This window comes from Crinia signifera, chromosome 1, assembly GCF_055691185.1.
Source record: "Crinia signifera chromosome 1, ASM5569118v1, whole genome shotgun sequence".
In the NCBI taxonomy this organism is placed as follows: domain Eukaryota; kingdom Metazoa; phylum Chordata; class Amphibia; order Anura; family Myobatrachidae; genus Crinia; species Crinia signifera.
This window is the reverse complement of record NC_139217.1, coordinates 365,231,279-365,250,267: the sequence shown is the minus strand read 5'-3', so window position 1 is coordinate 365,250,267 and position 18,989 is coordinate 365,231,279. Positions and strand designations below refer to the sequence as shown.

At 42.7% G+C, this 18,989-nt stretch overlaps 1 protein-coding gene across 18 annotated transcripts in view; it reads right to left on the bottom strand.

Annotated features, from left to right (window-relative positions):
* Nucleotides 1-18,989, bottom strand: part of RIMBP2 (RIMS binding protein 2) — a 359,110-nt gene that overhangs the window by 168,575 nt on the left and 171,546 nt on the right. For all 18 annotated transcript variants that reach the window (XM_083150351.1, XM_083150360.1, XM_083150314.1 and 15 more), the window contains one exon: nucleotides 8,302-8,391. In XM_083150351.1, coding sequence (XP_083006477.1) covers nucleotides 8,302-8,391 — 90 coding nt within the window. The remainder of the gene's footprint in view (nucleotides 1-8,301; nucleotides 8,392-18,989) is intronic.

Below are 18,989 nucleotides of genomic sequence, written 5' to 3'. Positions count from 1 at the left end.
CAAACCCACACTGTCCTTCTGCAGCCTAACCGTAACCCTCCACCAAGTACCTAATCCACACTGCCCTTCTGCAGCCTAACCATACCCCTCAAGCAAAGTGCCTAACCCTAACTGTCCCCTTCTGCAGCCTAACCATAACCTTCTACCAAGTTAATAACCCGCACTGCCCTTCTGCAGCCTAACCGTAACCCTCTGCCAAGTGCCCAACCCTTAATGTCCCCTTCTGCAGCCTAACCATAACCTTCTGCCAAGTACCTAACCCTAACTGTCCCCTTCTGCAGCCTAACCATAACCCTCCGCCAAGTGCCTAACCATAACTGTCCACTTCTGCAGCCTAACCATAACCCTCCACCAAGTGCCTAACCCTAACTGTCCCCTTCTGCAGCCTAACCGTAACCCTCCTCTAAGGGAGTTAACCCTAACTGTCCCCTTCTGCAGCCTAACCGTAACCCCCTGGCAAATACCTAACCCTAACTGTCCCTTTCTGCAGCCTAACCATAACCCTCTGCCAAGTGTCTTACCCTAACTGTCCCCTTCTGCAGCATAACCATAACCCTCTGCCAAGTACCTAACTCTAACTGTCCCCTTCTGCAGCCTAACCGTAACCCTCCGTCAAGTGCTCAACCCTAACTGTCACCTTCTGCAGCCTAAACAATACCCTCTGCCAAGTACCTACCCCTAACTGTCCCCTTCTGCAGCCTAACCGTAAACATCTGCCAAGTGACTAACGTCACCTCTGGCATTCTTACCCTAAAAATCACAGTAAAAAATATAAAAAATAACGGTACTCTTTACCTAGCACGGCGCCCACGATCTTGATCGTGGGCATCGTGAGGTAAAAAATCGTGTCGGTCGCGTCGTATGCAGGCTAAAGATGCCCGCACGCGACGCGATGTCCACGATTTCCCATTGAAAACCATGTTAAACATGGACATCGTGTCGGTCGCGTCGCGGCCGGCCATAAATGTGCACACGATGGCCGCGACGCGATGCCCACGATTTGCCATAGGAATCAATGTTAAAAGGCCCGATGGACACGATTTTCATGTTAAATGGCTGAATGGACCCGATTTTACCATAGGAAACAATGTTAAATGGGCCTTAGAGCCCAAATACTTACCCTGAACTCTGAAAAAGCCCCCCCAATTGTTTACGCCACCCCACGATCAACGTCAACCCGAAGCGTGGCGAGCGCAGCGAGCCCGCGAGGGGCGGCGGTACGCGTCCTCCGACCTTTTCATACCCCCACTATCCACATCGGCGTGGAGTTGAGAATAGAATAGTGTGGCGAGCGTAGCGAGCCACCGAGCCCGAAGCGTGGCGAGCGCAGCGTGCCCCGCGAGGGGACGCAGATACCTTCACAGCTATACGCGTCCCCTCGCGGGCTTCACAGGTGTCCGTGGCGACGCGGACACCTGTGAAGCCCGCGAGGGGACGCGTTTACCTGTGAAGGTATCCGCGTACGCTCGCCACGCTTCGGGCTCGGTGGCTCGCTGCGCTCGCCACACTATTCTATTCTCAACTCCACGCCGACGTGGATAGTGGGGGTATGAAAAGGTCGGAGGACGCGTACCGCCGCCCCTCGCGGGCTCGCTGCGCTCGCCACGCTTCGGGTTGACGTTGATCGTGGGGTGGCGTAAACAATTGGGGGGGCCATTTCAGAGTTCAGGGTAAGTATTTGGGCTCTAAGGCCCATTTAACATTGTTTGCTATGGCGGCCATCGTGTGCACATTTATGGCCGGCCGCGACGCGACCGACGCGATTTCCATGTTTAACATGGGTTTCAATGGGAAATCGCGGGCATCGCGTCGGTCGCGTCGCGGCCAGACATAAATGTACCCGCGATGCCCGCCGTGATAGGTAAAGAGTACCAAAATAACAATACATCAACCTTTTGATGGGCAATATACATGTACACTACACAAACTACAGTATGTTAGATGCATTTTAAAAGAAAGAACAAAAGAAACAGAGAGCTGTGGCAAACTGAACAACTAATACTCCTTTGACAAAGCAATCAGTAAACAGCAGGAGTAAGATGATCAAAAACCCACAATAGCTTCTTAGATATTCTAATTTTGTAAAGCAAACGTGGTCTGGTTTGTGCGAATGCAAATTTTTTATGAATTCAACTGGTCAGAGATGAAAAATTGTATATAACCTGATGCTTGATTGTAATGAATATACCAGTATACAAATGTTCACTTGCATGCCTATTGCGTTTTGCTCCATTATGTGTTTTAATATAACAACCCCCCCCCCCATTACTGTAATTATAGTGGGTACACACAGTTTGCTGTGAAATTCGATTTGATTTCGATTCAATGATCTATTCGATTCGATCTGGCATTTGATTTGATTTCTACTATCTAGTCTTGAATGGCAAGACTATTTTTCTTTTCCACTAAACGTGAATGCACAAATCAAATCTGCATCAAATGCTGCTAAAAGCAATCGAAGTGTATTCGATTCCAATTTGATTTTGCTTTGATCAGCAAAATCGAAATGAAAAATAGTTGTAGCTCACCACGTGTACCCTCTAGTAGATAATCTTACATTACAGTCTTCCTGCTAAGCCATTAGACGGATTTACTGACTTACCAATGAGACTGAATAGCAATGCAAAGACTACAAATTATGTAAGGAGTATAAGTTTAATGGCACTGATTGCTTTTTGCAACCAGTGCATATGCTTTATTCACCTTGGTTAATAATGGTATCATACAGATATAGCAACTCACGTAATTGCTATACGCACCACAACTACTGTAATCAGGTTTCTGAAAAGAAAGTGCCCTGTCGCCAGCTGACAACTGTATAAGAAGGCAGTTCATCTATGCACATATATCATTATTTTATATGCTTAGTCAGTTTGTTAGATACAACTGCCTTCCTATGTAGTTTATTGCTCAATTAGAGAGATTCTTGTGTGTAGACAATGCTATACAAAGCAGATCATTGTCAGCATTTCAGACTTGTCATGATATGGGGTGTTTTCCAAGCAATTATTGGATCAATGACACATGTAGAGCAAAACTATCATCTCAACATACAAGCTTCCAACCAGGTGCATTGCCTCATAGCAACAGTGTACCCATCTGCAAATATTATTCTTTGTCAAGATAGTGTTCCATTCACCAAGTCTAGGAAATTCCAAAAACATTAAATTAAGTTCATCTTGAGGCAGTCTCTCCATTGTGATCAGGCCTCAGTGGGATGGTTTGATAAAATAACAAAATGTCTATTGCAACATCTCAGCAACTTTCTTTAGGGATAACAAGCGCACACAATTAAAACAAAGAAAAACATATGTTACAGTACCAGGTAATGCTAACTCAGTATCAAAACATAATAATAGAAAGTGATGTGATTAGACCCTTTTAAAGTCTGAAGGGATGACGAACTTATAGGTAGAAATGGAGATCATCAATAGGTGATAAATCTACTAAATGAATAGAGGTAATTCTACAAAGAAAACAGACTGAAAATTAAAGCTAAAAAATCCACTTTTTGCATCCATAAGTACCTGCCTCTCCTTTATCCAAGGTTTTGCTGCTAATGTTAGATTGACAGATTTGACAATCTGTGGTCTCTACACGGAGCTGTGATGCCCCTTTCCACTGATCCTATAGTAATCAGGAGAAAGTGATTGTTCCTACCAGCAGAATAATGGGATTTGTAGAGAACTACAGAGCATGAATCCGATGTCAGAATATTCATCTATTATTACTACTATGGTGGAATGAGTATCTTTCTGCCTTACAAGAGTTATAATTCCACAGGGTTGATCAATTTTAGAAAGTTTAATCTTTAACGGATCACATTCTAATGTGGATGCAGGTACACATGGCTCACTTACTGCCTTTTCCTTACTTTCTCTGTGAGTAATTTAGGGGGCAAAAGTTAAGATTTATGGGAAACAAATAAAAAAGGGGACGAAACCAGATACAGACACCACAGTATAATCGGTAAAACATTATTTGCCAGGGTATGGGTCATTGGGTTGACCAAATGAAGGTTGACATACATTGGGTTGACGTAAAAAAACCATTGACGTGGTCAAAAAGGTCAACACAAGCATTAGGTCGACAATGGGAAGGTCGACAGTCACAAGGTCAACATGTTTTTTTCACAGGTTTTTTGTCCCAAATGTTGACACCATCTAAGTGTACCGCTGCGATCACCATGCTTCGGGCACAGTGCCTGGCTACACTCGCCACACTATTCTATTCTCTCTCCACGCCTTGGTGGATGGTAGGGCATAAAATACCACCTGTCGGCACATGTTGGCTCAAGGAAACCGCGAAAAACCCTAGTTGGCCTTTTGACTGTCAACCTTCCCAATGCGGACCTAATGCTTGTGTCAACCTTTTGACACGGTCGACCTTAGGCATGTTGACTTTTTTTCCATGTGGCCTTCAGCGGTCGACCCAATGTATGATCGTATACCCTTTGCAACTGGCAAAATATGAAGGAGGAGAATTGTAGGATTTTATTGAACCTCTGTCAGAGCAATGAGAAACCCTAACAATCCAAGATCCAGATTCAGGGGTGTGCATACTGTTAATCCCCAACTTGAAAATACTATCACTACATTATACTTTTATGTAACTGATGATAGTATTGCCGAAACCTAAAATCTTCTATTTGTGTTGCCTCAAGTCTAGGAATAACATAATAAAATGTGGGTTATTTATTTATTAAGTTATTTATATAGTGCACACATATTCCGCAGCGCTGTACAGAAAATATTTGTACACTCACATCAGTCCCCAGTGGAGCTTACAATCTATATTCCCTTCAACATGTACATGCACACACAGACATTCTAGGGCAATTTTTTTGTTGCTGGGAGCCAATTAGCCTACCTGTATATTTTTAGATTGAGGAAAACGGAGTACCCGGAGGAAACCCACACAAGTACGGGGAGAATATACAAACTGCACACAGTTAGTGCCATAGTGGGGGTCGAACCCATGGCTTCATTGCTGTGAGGCAGTAATGCTAACCATACAGAGACTATCCCTCATATGAGGAAGCTATAAAGGAACTTCGGTGACGAGTTAAAATAGTTAAAGGAACACCTTCACATATTTGTGTTCTGTGACCAAAATGTTATTGCTCTTTTGACAGAAGTTTTGAAATTGCTCTCATTGTAAAGTGTTTTCTTGTCTTGACATTACAGATTGCTTTCTCTCTGCGCCCTAATACTGGAGTCTCTTTTGGCGTTTGCTCTTACCTTTGAAAACTAGCATTTTTTTTTACTACGCTGCCCTAGGTCTTTCACAGCAGTCCTGTTTATTTTGAACAAACATAGGCAGAGGAATTCAAGCCCCTTGGGTAAAGGGACAAGGTCTTTTTTTGTCTCTGTCTGGATGCATTATTGTCTGAAACATGTTGTCAATGGCTAAAGCCTGAATCAGGGTCCAACAGCTGTTAAAGAAAGCGAACGAGATACAGTAGGTTCCCCAGAAATAACAGTCAAAGGCAGCTTGGTTTGGTGCATAGTAAAGGACTGTGCATGACACACAGACAAGCTGCTAACAGTATAAATGTATAGATGTGTCTACATACATCTATACCCTTTCACACCACACCTGGGACCCATGTTATTGCCACCCAGGTCAAGGTGCTCTGTAGAAGCACTGTGTAGTAAATTAAACCAGTCCTTGCCCCAATAAAGCTGAAAATCTACATATGTAACCACTCTCAGCAGATATTAATAATTATAGTATAAACGGTACTTATGTAATATCTGGGCTCCCGTTTTTCTTATGAGACCGCGTCCCCTCGCGGGGCTCGCTGCGCTCGCCACGCTTCGGGCACAGTGGCTCGCTGCGCTCGCCACACTATATAAAATCAACTCCATGCGTAGTTGGATAGTAGGGGTATGAAAAAATGGGGTGCATTTAACATGGGAGCCCAGATAATACATAAGTACCGTATAAACAATTAAAATAGAGCAGAAATGCAATTAATATCCACTCTGAATGTCAGAGAAACAATGTTATTTAAAAGAAAGTGATGTAAAATTATACAAAACAGAATTTTAAATAAACTATAGATTATAGTAGATAAAGCACCATCCATAGACATGGATCGCAGGTAAGCGACCAATCAATAATTATGGGTATCATCCTCACGCCTGTATGATAGATATAATATTTGGTCAGCCGCATCTGGCAGTGTATACTGTTCCTTCACAGGGGAAAGATGGGAGGAATGCACATACAGTATTGTGGCCATACTGTATCTTACAGTGGGGTACATGTATGAAGCAGTGATAAGGGAGCAAAAGTTTGTCAGAGGAGAAATGGCCCATGGCAACCAATCAGCTGCTCTGTATAATTTTATATTATGATGTTACTTCAGTGCTGATTGGTTGCCATGGGCAATTTCTCCTCTGGATCACTTCTCCCTCATCACTGTTTCATACATCTACCCCAGTATAAGGGCGCAATTATGACTCAGTCTAACGCTCTAAACATACAACGCATAAATAAAATATAACAATAAAATATTTTAATTTCTAAATAAGAAAATGGCTATTTATCTAAGAACAATGCACCACTAAAAGAAAAATAACTGTCATTTTGGAGTAACCTTAAGAAACCACATGGCTTTGGTGACTACTAATATCCTTAAATGTGACTATAATATGAGTAAAGCCCCATACACACTAGACGACCATGGCCGCCGGCAATATAGATAATAAAAATGTAAATGAAAGTGTACACACTGAATGAAATCAGTACACAATATTGTTCAGTGACATCACTGGGACCCAATGAATATGCAGGCTGTTTGGCTATATAACAAAATTGACCTGAATTTTCAGAAGACATCAATGTGCATTAATGATTTGTGGTAGCGCGCATTGTCAATGACATTGAGTGTACAAACTCGAAGAAATGCGCATAGGTTTTTATGTGCACGTGCAGCCTCTGTGTGGGAGCGTCCGCAGCGCTGACACACAGAAGTCTGGGAGGGAGGGGCATTTTGCCTATGGGAACGCTGTTGCGTGTGCAGGGGGGCGGGCAGCTAACGCACGCAGATCAGCAACACACGTTGGTGTCTCAGAAGAAATCATTTGATGGTTCACCACCATGGAATGATTTCTCCCCCTGCATCCAAGGCTGCAAATGGATGATTATGCAAATAATCCATACGCAAGCCTGCGGGTGTTCGGGGGGGGGGGGGGGGGGGGGGCAGCAATGCGGGCGGCAGGCAGCCCTTGGGGGACTCGAATTCTGCAGCCTTGCGAATAAGAGGAATATATTACTAGTAAAATGTCAAGTGTTGTGCCTAGTCCTCCTGCTACCTGAGGCATCGTTGACATAATTTACAAAAAATGCCATACACATTTGTATAAACTGAAACACACATGTTACATTAAACTCATGTCTACTATAAAACAAGCATTTTTTTTTTTACTAATTCCCTTAATTTTGCTGCCTCCTTATAAGATGCTGACACACAGGTGAGACCACACTTGGAATACTGTGTTCAGTTCTGGGCACCGAACCTTAAAAAGGACATAAATGAATTGGAACAGGTACAGAGAAGGGCGACTAAGCTAGTAAAAGGTCTTGAATCACTAGAATACAAAGATAGGTTAACCAGGCTGAATGTGTTTTCACTGGAGAAACGGAGGCTGAGAGGTGACATGATTAGTATGTTCAAATACAGGATTGGGAATCATATGGAACTGGGACATGATTTGTTCACTAACAGGCCTATACTTAGGACACGCATGTACTGAAGCTCGAAGAAAATACATTCCGTACTGAATTAAGAAGTGGATTCTTCACCATTAGAGCAGTACAATTCTGGAACTCATTGCCGGTGGGGGTGGTTACTGCTACTACTGTTAATGAAGTTAAATCAAAACTGGATACATTTTTGGCCACTAAGGGAATCCTATAGATATGACTTACTCACGTCAGTAGTTACAAGTTAGATAGGTTGAACTTGATGGACTAACGCTTTTTTTTCAGCCTTAATTACTATGTTACTACAGTATATTACTTAATTACCAATTAACCACAGTAATTTACTGCAGGCTAATTGATCCCACAAGCTTTTCAGGTAGCCCTGAAATGAGCAAGACAGGAGTATAAACAAGTGGCTAAGGTGAAAAAGGATCTAGAAGTAAATAGCCCCTGGCATTAAGGCCACCACCTTTTTTCACCCATGGTAATTTAATAAAATGCCCACCATGGTCTTTTTTTTATCAGTTCACCCCTGGATATCTTAAGGGGAAGTTTGCATGCCATTACAAGCAAACCAAAAATAATTACCTGGTCATACTGCAAGGCCCTGTGGGATAGGCTGGCATATTGAAGGCTCAGGCGATTTTTGTCTTGGACAACATCTTTTAATTCATCTTCCTAGAAAAAGAAAACAGAGGTAATAAGGTTAAATAAACAATTAAATACATTTTAAGACTAGGTTATGCAAACTAAACTAACAGATCAAAACAAACAAAACCCATTTATAAAGCACAAAACATAGGCAAAATGCTATTTTTCATGTAATGTGCCTTGTTTTATGGTTAAACCAACTCCAAAACTGCATAGGTTTGTGGAGCAAGATGGAAGCACTGCCAAGCCGTGGAAATCTGCATTGGCTGACTGAAAGTATGGAGTCTGGATACTGGCATAGGGCACTTTGGAAAGCTAGGTAAATATAAAATCTCAGTTTCTTGAGCAAGTTAATTAAAGTAAGATAATGGGATAAAAAAAAACACATATTTGAAGGTATTTCTTGCTATGTAGATCGGCAGATTGATTTGAAGCAAGTGTGTCATGTCACTGTGACTCACCCTAGGGAAGGGGCATTACTGTGTAGCATAAAGTATAAGGGATACTACTATGTAGCAAAACGTCTACAGGGCATTATTGTGTTGCATAATGTGAAAGGGGTATTCATGTGAATGATGTGTATAAAGAGCACTACTGTGTTGTATTATATGTATAAGTGGTACTACAGTGTGGCATAATGTGTTAAAGAGGGCACTACTACTGTGTGGTGTGGCATACTATGCTACACTGGGCACTACCACCTGGTATAAAAGGTCCTATTGTATGGCACAACGTGAATTAAAGGCATTGCTGTGCAGTGTACTGTGAATAAGGTTTTACTTCTGTGTGGCGTAATTTGAACTGAGGGTACTATTGCATGGTGGCAACACTCCTTCAATGGAATACCACACTCCTTTTATGGACAAAGGCTCTCGCTTTCCAAATTAAGGAAATAGTGAGAGGAAATGCACTTTTTGGCACATGCAAGAAAATGTCTAGTTTTGCCTCTGGTACTTAAAAAAAGTAAAGCTGTTCAGTGTTAACAGTAATGCTTAAGTCACATTACCCTATTTGTACTCAAAGAGAATAGTGTCTGCAAGTAAAGCAAGTAAAGCATGTTGTACCTACTACATACAGTAAAATAGAAAATACATATAGATAATTTAAATAAAATTCCATTAAATATAAACATATGTCACTATTTCCTTTAAATATTAAACATAATTATTATATTCTGCAGCAGTCCAAATAGAAATAATAAGTAATGCAAATAGGTGGCCATAAACAGGGGCATAGGGCGACTCTGGTTTAACGCAAGCTCCAGGGACCGAGGAGGTTCGAAGGCGGCCGCCAGCCTCCACCACTGCACCAGGGATGCTTCTATACAGAAGCAATACAAATGTGGCGCCAGCCACCAGCCAATCAGATCTTGCATACTGGCAGCCAAGATTAGTGATTAGCTGCCTGGTCATGAGCTTTGATTGGTTCTTGGCCAGGATCATACATGAAATGGCTGCCGAATGGGTCGGAGAAGCATGCGCTCCACTCTCCTCCACTCAGTGCTGGCTAGCAGCAGAGGATAGCTCGGCCCAGGGGGTGGCGATTCCTACTGGGGGCATTATGTGTAAGTGGCACTAGCGGGAGCATTATGTGTGTAAGTGGAACTACAGTGGGCATCATGTATCTAAGTGGCACTACAGTGGGCATTATTTGTGTAAGTGACACTACAGGGGGCATTATATGTAAGTGGCACTAGTCGGGGCATTATGTGTGTAAGCAGCACAACAGTTTGCAATATGTATGAACGTGGCACCACAGGGACCATTATGTGTGAATTTGGCACTACAGAGGGCAAAATATGTGTAAGCGACACTACAGCAGGCAATATGTGTTTAATTGGCACTGCAGGGGGTATTATGTGTAAGTGACCCTACAGGGGGTATTATGTTTAAGCGACCCTACAGGGGGTATTATGTTTAAGCGACCCTACAGGGGGTATTAGGTGTAAGTGACCCTACAGGGGACCCTATGAGAGTAAATAAGGAAGGCAGAAGCCTCCTTTTGGCAATCAGTGAAGCAGCTCGCAAGACAATACTACAGGAATGGATATCTGCATTTTCTCAATCATTCCCACTGTTTAAATGTAAGCTTTTTAAAATCTTTCGGATGGACTAGATAAAGGTTAGTCTAGACCAGCGGTTCTCAAACTGTGGGTCCTTACCCCAAAGTGTGTCCCGACCTATATATAATATTATAGGGGTTCTCAAACTGTGCCCCCAAAGTGGGTCCCGACCTTTTCAGCATGGGGTTGTGACTCCATGTTGCTGACCATCAGGCTGATGACTTTTCTAATCTCAGTCAGTGATTTAAGGAGTCTGAAAAATCTGTTGAATTGTCTGTTATTGTAGACTCCTCACATACTGGTGTGCCTCCACAATGCTGCCATGTATGTGCTGTCTGCTGACTACACATGTGATGTGATGACCTTCTGCAGTAACTTGCTGGGGTCCTGTATTTAATTTTATTCTCTTATGGGGTCCCAGAGCAAAATAGTTTGAGGACCCCTGGCCTAGACAAAGAATCCAAAATTTAAAAGTTTTTCACGACATGGGAAAGCTACATTGCCACTCTGCAGGGAGGAGGAGGAGAGCCCACACACGCATGCAGCAGCAGCCCCGGGTAATGGAGGGACGGGGGAGCCACCGGGACCCGCAGCACATCGCCGGCAAGATCGCAAAGGACAGCTCTTAATGCAAGAGCTGTCCTTTGCCATAATTATCGCATATGTTAGAGCATATGAGATAATTAGGTTTGCGGTAGCTGGCGATGTGCGGCGGACAGGGGGCGCAGATGTTACAGCATCCCGCCCAAGGAGAGATAAACGTCCAGCCAATCAGCTCCTTACTGACTTTTTTCAAACACAGGCTGTAACTTGGCAGTTAGCAGGTGATTGGCTGGACGTTTATCTCTCCTTATCACCCTTGGATTTATCTCATGTTAAATCTTAATACATCTGCCCCATAAAGAGAAAGGAGAAGACGAGACATCATGCGGGGTTGGGGGGGGGGCCCTATTTTGTTTCATTATGAGGTATTTTAGACCACTTTGTTATACTTAAATCTTGTTACCTTTCTATATTGCAAATGAAAGAACCAACTATCCATATATTTTTTTAAAAGACATTATGCAACATTTTTTCGCATTGTTTATGGTTCCATATCCTTTGTCCAAATTTGTGAACTTTGTTCTAATTGTCTGTATAATCAAACCATTGTGACACTGCATTACTATATTTGCAATACTTTATTGTAGGTCACGTAGAACCTTAATAAAAATTTTGCTTTAAAAAAAAAAAAAATGTATAAGGGGCATTTCGGTGTGTGGCATAGGCCCTGATTCCAGTTTCCACGGAGGACTGATGTTTGTGCCCTGAACATGCGCATAGTTGGTTATGTGTGAGTGCCCTCACTGACTTGCACTGTCGGCATGGCGCTTGGGCGGGGGGGGGGGGTCAGAGGAGGCTCTCTAACATGGGAACGCCCAACGTTTCATGGGCGTACCCATGTGCCGGGGTGGGCGACTGATGTTACATGACGTCACATATCTTTAGTACGGAGCCCGCAAATATAAGTCAGTATCCTCTATTTGCAAGACCAAGAGAAATCATTTGATCGTCACCGACCATTGAATTATTTATCCTGCTGTAGGACATGGATGTGTTTTCATAATACATCCCCTCACATGGTTGCAAGGGGATACGGCGGTGGCGTTTTTTTCGGTGAGGTGGGCCCTCTTAGTGACCTATATAGAAACTAAGGTATGTAACACATCCCCTAGCATGATTTCAAGGGGATACGGCAGTGGCTGGGGGTGGGGGGGTTCGGCGGGGCAGGCACTCTGGGACTCTGTGAGCTGCGAGCTTCGGAGCTTAATGAGTCAACCAGAATCAGGCCCATAAAGTGTAATTAATTGACATTACGGTGTGTCATATTGTGAAAGGGGCATTACGGCATAATGCGGTATATTGTGGCGTCTTGCAAAATGTGTAAGGTGCATTACTATAAAAAAGGGAAAAAAACGACAAGGCAGGGGGTGTGCCGAAACATACCTTGTTCTGGGCATCATGTCGCCTAGCTACACCTCTGTCCATGACTAATCTATACATAAAATAAAACTATCATATAAGTTGTGTCTTTATACACTTTTTTTATTAAATATACTTCTAGGGACTTTTTATGAACTATGGAGTCGAAGATATTTTTTGACTGCTTGTTCCGGTATCATGCAAAAACTACAGCATGAATTTGGATCGCATTTTCACTAGTGGATAGCTTGTGACCTAGATAGAAACTGAGGTATGTATTATCCCAATGTGATATCAGAAAGTTGAGCAATAAAGTAAAACCAGATGCTTTGCACTTGGCACGTGTTCCTTCAGCTGAGCAATAACAGACTCCACGTGAGCAAAACCGCAGGCAAACGCTAGTCTAGATGTTACTTAAACCTCTCGCAAAGGGTTATGAAGTTCTATGGCATCTGGAGGGCTACTTACTGCCCAACCCTGATGTAGATGATTATCAATTAATTTAGCAGATAATAATCTAGTCATGTGAAATAAGGGAGCTGTTTACCGTTAATCTGTAATCAAATGTTTCCTAGGCATTTGGACACTGCAACACAAAGTTATGAGCAGGATGTAATGGCTTGGTGAACATCTTGCTAAATGTTCACCAATATATTTTGCAGAAATTACAAAAAAGCATGCAAAATACTGTATGTGACAACTCAATGTGACTCATCCACAATCAGCCAACCAAACGTGTCTAGATAGTGTTGCCGAATGTCATCATTAAAAACCCACCAGTCTCCACAGGTCATACATTTAATGAAAGGTGTAAACACCAATGTATTCAAGTCTAATTTGATAACATGAGAACACCGCTACTATACTGGGCCTATGCTTGATTGCCCTTCCCTCACACGGATATGCCTCTGCAATGGTCAGGAACTGTAAAGGTGCCCATACACTGCCTGCGACGTCTCGCAGCAGTGTACGGACACCCGATGGACTGCAAGCCGCCGGGACCTTCCGGCGGCAGGGACACATGCGATCCGTTGTGATGGATCGCATGCGTCACTGCTTAGCGGCCGTCCCAGAATGGGTGGTCGGACGGCCAGCCGGTTCGACCACCTAGTCGGGTCCGATGCGAACGGGACCGCGCATCGGACCAAACTACATGTCATGGAGAGGCGATTTGGTCCGATTTAACGGGCCGATTGGTCGCAATCGGCCGAAATCGGACCAAATCGCCTTGATGTATGCCCGGCATAAGTGAAATATGCAACTAAGGGGGGTAGTCGGTACGTCCCGATAGTCGGGACCTTGACCTGTTTTCATTTTGCTCACCTGTTATTTGGCAAGTGGCATTCAATGTCCTGCCTGCAGATCTGCATAAAGGAGGCATGTCCTCGTAAACGGACGTGAATTGTCGGGATAAGGCTGTGATCTCGACAATCCACTGACGTTCTCTGTAAAACGGGCCCAACTACATTTAAAGTCGGGTCCATTGTGCTGAGATGGCGGTTCAATGCTGTCTGGAAAAACAGAAATTAATAGGCACCCGCCGCTATTTCCAATGGGGGAAATAGCGGCGGGGGGTTAACTATCACCGTAAATATGAATTAAGATGTATGCATATACATTTCTGGTGCACATATCTTGACAAGCTTGTCAACCATGAAAATCTATCTTTTCCATGTTTTTTTGACAGACTATAAGCAGTATACAAAAATAAGAATTCAGTTTTTCAGAAATGTGTGTCTGGGTATCTCATTGACAAACCTTCAGCTTCATGTGCTATATTGGATAGGCCAGCAATAGTACAGTACAAGTGGTACCAAGTGGTGCCACCTAGAATTGACAAGACATGTGATAACTATGCAGAAAATGTTGTCAACAAAGGGTTTCTTGAATGGGAGGCTGTAGACCGAGTTGACATGGTCTGGGATGACTATAGATTTGGCAGTTTGAAATCAGAGAGACAAAAAATGTTCAAAGGTGTAGGCATATGGGAAACACACCAATACACGCAAAAGGAGAGGAAAGCTTTGACACATTTCCATTGTATTAGGACAGTAGACACAGATGATGTAGAGCTCAGTGACATTCAAGGTAATTTTATGTGGACTTCATATGGAACTGGAAAGAATTCTGAATGCATTCCTATCCATCTCCTGATTAGCAGCATAGGAATGAAGAGCAAAGTATTTTCCATTTTCCATGAATTCACTGGAAGTGACACAACAGTCTAATTTTCTGGCAAGAGATCAGCTTTGGGAAACATTCAAAAGTCTCCCAGAAATTATGCACAAATTCCAGCTTTTGTCTATTGAGGTTAAGAATATTTTATATCAAAATAAGAAAGTGTGTTATTTTGCTGCAAGATAAATTGTCATCTCACTGCACAGTTAATGGGTGTAGGAAATAATTATTTATTAAAAAAAGAACATCCATCAACATACTGCCAACACACAAATCAGTTTATGTCCTCAGTATCATCTATCAAGCTGAATACCACTGGAGGCAGTGCTTGATAAAAACCACCTTTCTTACCTGTTCTGGGGCTTTGGGGTTGAAAAATCAATCTGGGAGCCTATCTGGACCACTGTCCCTCAGGCATTCCTGGCATGCAGTGAATAACTCAGTTACTCCTGTAAAACTTGTAGCACCAGCCATTATAAGTGTAAAAACGCATTGCTAAAATGTTTTGTGAATGTATTGACTGCAAAAATGAAACTGAAAGATCTGTGTTGATCATGGCGAGGTCGATCCTGGTAGCCATAATATATAATTATTCATTTTGTTGCATTGCTGCAGCTCTTACTAAAGATAAGATTATAATAAATATGTATTTAACTTGTTATATTCAGGGGTTTAAAAAAAATGTACAAAATAAAAGTATTTTCAATTCAGGTTAATTATTTGTCATAAAATCTATAAAGTTGCACTACTGTTACTTTAAAAAGAAAAACAGTTACAATTTTGAAAATGGCAGTGGTGATCTGGTTGTGCTACCTAGAAAATGATCATCTATATATATCTAGTCACCTATAAATGTCAGGGTTGCCTTCCCTCCCGGAATGGCCTGGAATTCGGGTCCCCCCGGAAAGTGGGTCAATCCTCCCGGAAAGCCGCCCAGTTCCTGCACCCCCTCAGCGCGAATCACGCCGTTTTAGCCCGCCCACCGCAGTGCTATGAGCGTGACTAAAATGACACGATCGCTCTGGCCACTCCCCCGAACAAGTAGCCACTTGTGCGGCTACACCCCACCCTTTTCACTCCCCCCTGAGCTGGCTGCCCTCTCCCGGAAAGGTGAGCCAGAAAGCAGATAAGTATGATATATGTCTAGTGTTCATGAGTCTCCAAAACACTGCCATCTGCTGGCAGAGTGTGACACTACATCTCTTTCTCACACATGCACAAACACAGAAGGTAGCAGACTGGCTTTCGAAGCTTTTGCTTCAAGCGGGCTTACTAGTTTGTACATATTTGTAAATGAAGTAGGGAAAGGCTCATGCTTATTGTAGAAATGCACAATTGTTACAGCATTGCCAACTTAACCATTAAACTGCTGATTGTGGGGCAGATGTATTAAGCCTTAACAAGAGATAAACGCAAGGGTGATAAGTAGAGAGATAAACGTCCAGCCAATCACCTGCTAACTGCCATGTTACCAGCTATGTTTGAAAAAAGTCAGTTAGGATGTGATTGGCTGGACGTTTATCTCTCTTTTTTGTCACCCTTGCATTTACCTCTTGTTATGGCTTAATACATCTGCCCCTGTATGCCATAAATAAAGTCTAAATACTCTGGACTGTCTTGAAAGCTGCAAGGGATCGTCTAAAAAAAGGAGAGCAGATAATGAAGAAACAATTGCAAATAGGAGATGCTAGATATTATGGGGGTGAAGGAATAGCGTTGTAAAGGTGTGTACAAACTTTTCTTTAACAGAATGCAAGGTAAAGATAATGTCAACAATACCACCGTGCATATGTTCTAGTGTGTATGCACTGTATCAGGCCTGGACAAACTGTGGTGAAACTAGAGTTGTTGTGAAACTACAATTCCCATGATGCAATGCTATACTTTTGCTATTAGGGAATACTAAAACTATGTCAGAGCATGCTGGAATGTGTAGTTTCTCAACAGCTGGAGAGCCACAGGTTGGCCAGACCTGTACTTTATCCTTAACAGTATGTGGGCACGATAGTGGTTCAAGATCTGAATGGCTATCGCTCATTCTGTACACACAGAAATTTGCAGTCACTTGCTAAGCGATATGACTAGATTTTGAATGCATGCTCTGACTTAACTAGCGGGCGAGAGTGACGTGCGGGACCGCGCATCGCCATCATAAAGGAGCATACACATGGAGCGGTCTGTGCTTACTTTCTAAGAATTCTAGTCAGATCACTTAGAAAAGAGCACATAATTGTTCTGAGTGTATGCCCCTTAAGTTTTGATTACTACTCTGTGGCAGGGCTGGCCAGCATTTGCTTCTCTGGGCAGTATTCAATGAGACTGATTCACCATGCTCTACGGCGAATGTGTGCAATTTTCGTGCTCTAAGGTGAATCTTTGTACTGAAAAAGTGAATCACCCTATTCAACTTGCAATATTCGCCGACGGCGAACAGTGTATGACGGACAATTCACTGTCTGATAGTCTCCGCAAATCGCTGTGGTTTTTCAATGTGATTCGCCGTGTGTATTCACTGATCAGATGGCAAATTGCTTTCTAAAGCTGGCCATACATCAGAAAGATCGATCTTAAGATCGATTGCACTCATGATTGTGTACAATTTCCCTTGAAATCCCCAGCAGTCCTTGGTGGTTTTTGGACACACAATCTACACACAATCCATCATACAATCAGTCATACAATCCATCTGCTGCATGATTTTGTACACAAGATGTGCACACAATCTGCATACAATCCATCATACAATCAATCTTATGATTGATTGTATGATTGTGTACACAAGATGTGCACACAATCTGCATACAATCCATCTTACAATCAATTGAGATTGTATGATTGGGTACAATATCTTTCTGATGTATGGCCAGCTTAAGTGATTTTCGCCGTGTAGCAATCACCATCTTTTTATGGTGAACTGGAATGTGAACTTTTAAAATAAAGTTGTTGTTTTTTTAATTTGGTGTAAAAAAAAAATCAGGAATTTTATTATGTGAAGGGGCATGATATTTTTATTCATGTGCTTACAGCATATGAATATATATTTACCGTATATACTCGAGTATAAGTCGACCCGAATATAAGCCGAGGCACCTAATTTTTACAACAAAAAAACTGGGAAAACTTTTTGACTCAAGTGGGACCCTCACTCGAGTATAAGCCGAGGGGGGATTTTTCAGCATAAAAAATGTTCTGAAAAAGTAGGCTTATACTCGAGTATATATAGTAATTGAAAAAATATATTTTTTATTACACATAACAGCCAGCAGGGGTCCGGGAGCCAAGAGCCGCTCATTACATATTCATATATTCACTGCTCCCGATCATTACATATGCACGATCAGGAGCAGTGCAAGCGGCTCCCTACCGGGTCCTCTGCTACTGTAGCTCTCTCGGGGGGCAGCTTGTGCTGCCTGGGTCCCAGGGAGCCCTCCTTTCCCCCACATACATTCTGGGGCAGACAGGGAGACTTCCTTCCGCTGATCCAATCTTCCAATCCAATACGCTAGGTTGCAAGTGCTGCACGTAGGATCTGTCAGATCGGACAGCCTCCGTCAGCACTTGCTGGGATCACGGAAGTCATTCTTATTTGATCGCTCCCCTTGATGTTTTGCAACTGTGCATGCGCATAAGCATTGTGCAAGCGGAAGCGGCAAACTGATTATTCACAGGCCCGTTTGCACCTAGCAGTGCGGACGGACGAGAGGTGTGTTCCCTTGGAAATTCAACAAAACTTGAGTGTCTTAGATCTGCGAGCACTAGAGAAATTATTCAATGGCCAACTACCATTGATTCATTTCTGCCCCACACGCAAGCAGCGAATGGATGTTTATGCAAAATACAAGCGGGTGTAAGCTGTGTGCGGGCGGCGTTTAGAAGACCCGCAAATTTCACAGCTTTGTGGGTCAACCAGAATGACTCCCCACATGAGATATATCACATACAAACGGATTGCATGCGAGAATGCTGCCCACGAAGGTCCCCGGCAGGTCAAGGGAGATTGCGTGCAAATTTCCCCTCTGAGAGGTCCCACAAGTGTATGGGGGCCTTTAGTAGCTCTTTACCTACTAAACTGAACATATTGAAAATAGCTTTCACATGTACAATGTACATACCATGATAGGAGTGCATGCTTTACATAATTACTACACATAAGATACAGGAGAAGTATGATGAAGGCCGTGCTAACTTTTGGGTGTACCAATGTACAGTACCTAATGTATAACAATAAATGCCATTGCTGTGTAAATAACATTTCTTGTTACATTACACGTACTGTATAAAAAAAAAAATTAGGTGGTTTTAATATGGTTGATTTAAAAAAACCTTTTTCTTCAGGAGAACCTCTTCCTTTTACTACTAGCTAGAGTTGCCAAGCCTGCATGGGTGTTTGCCAGCCTAGCTCATTAAATCACTGCTCTCTCTA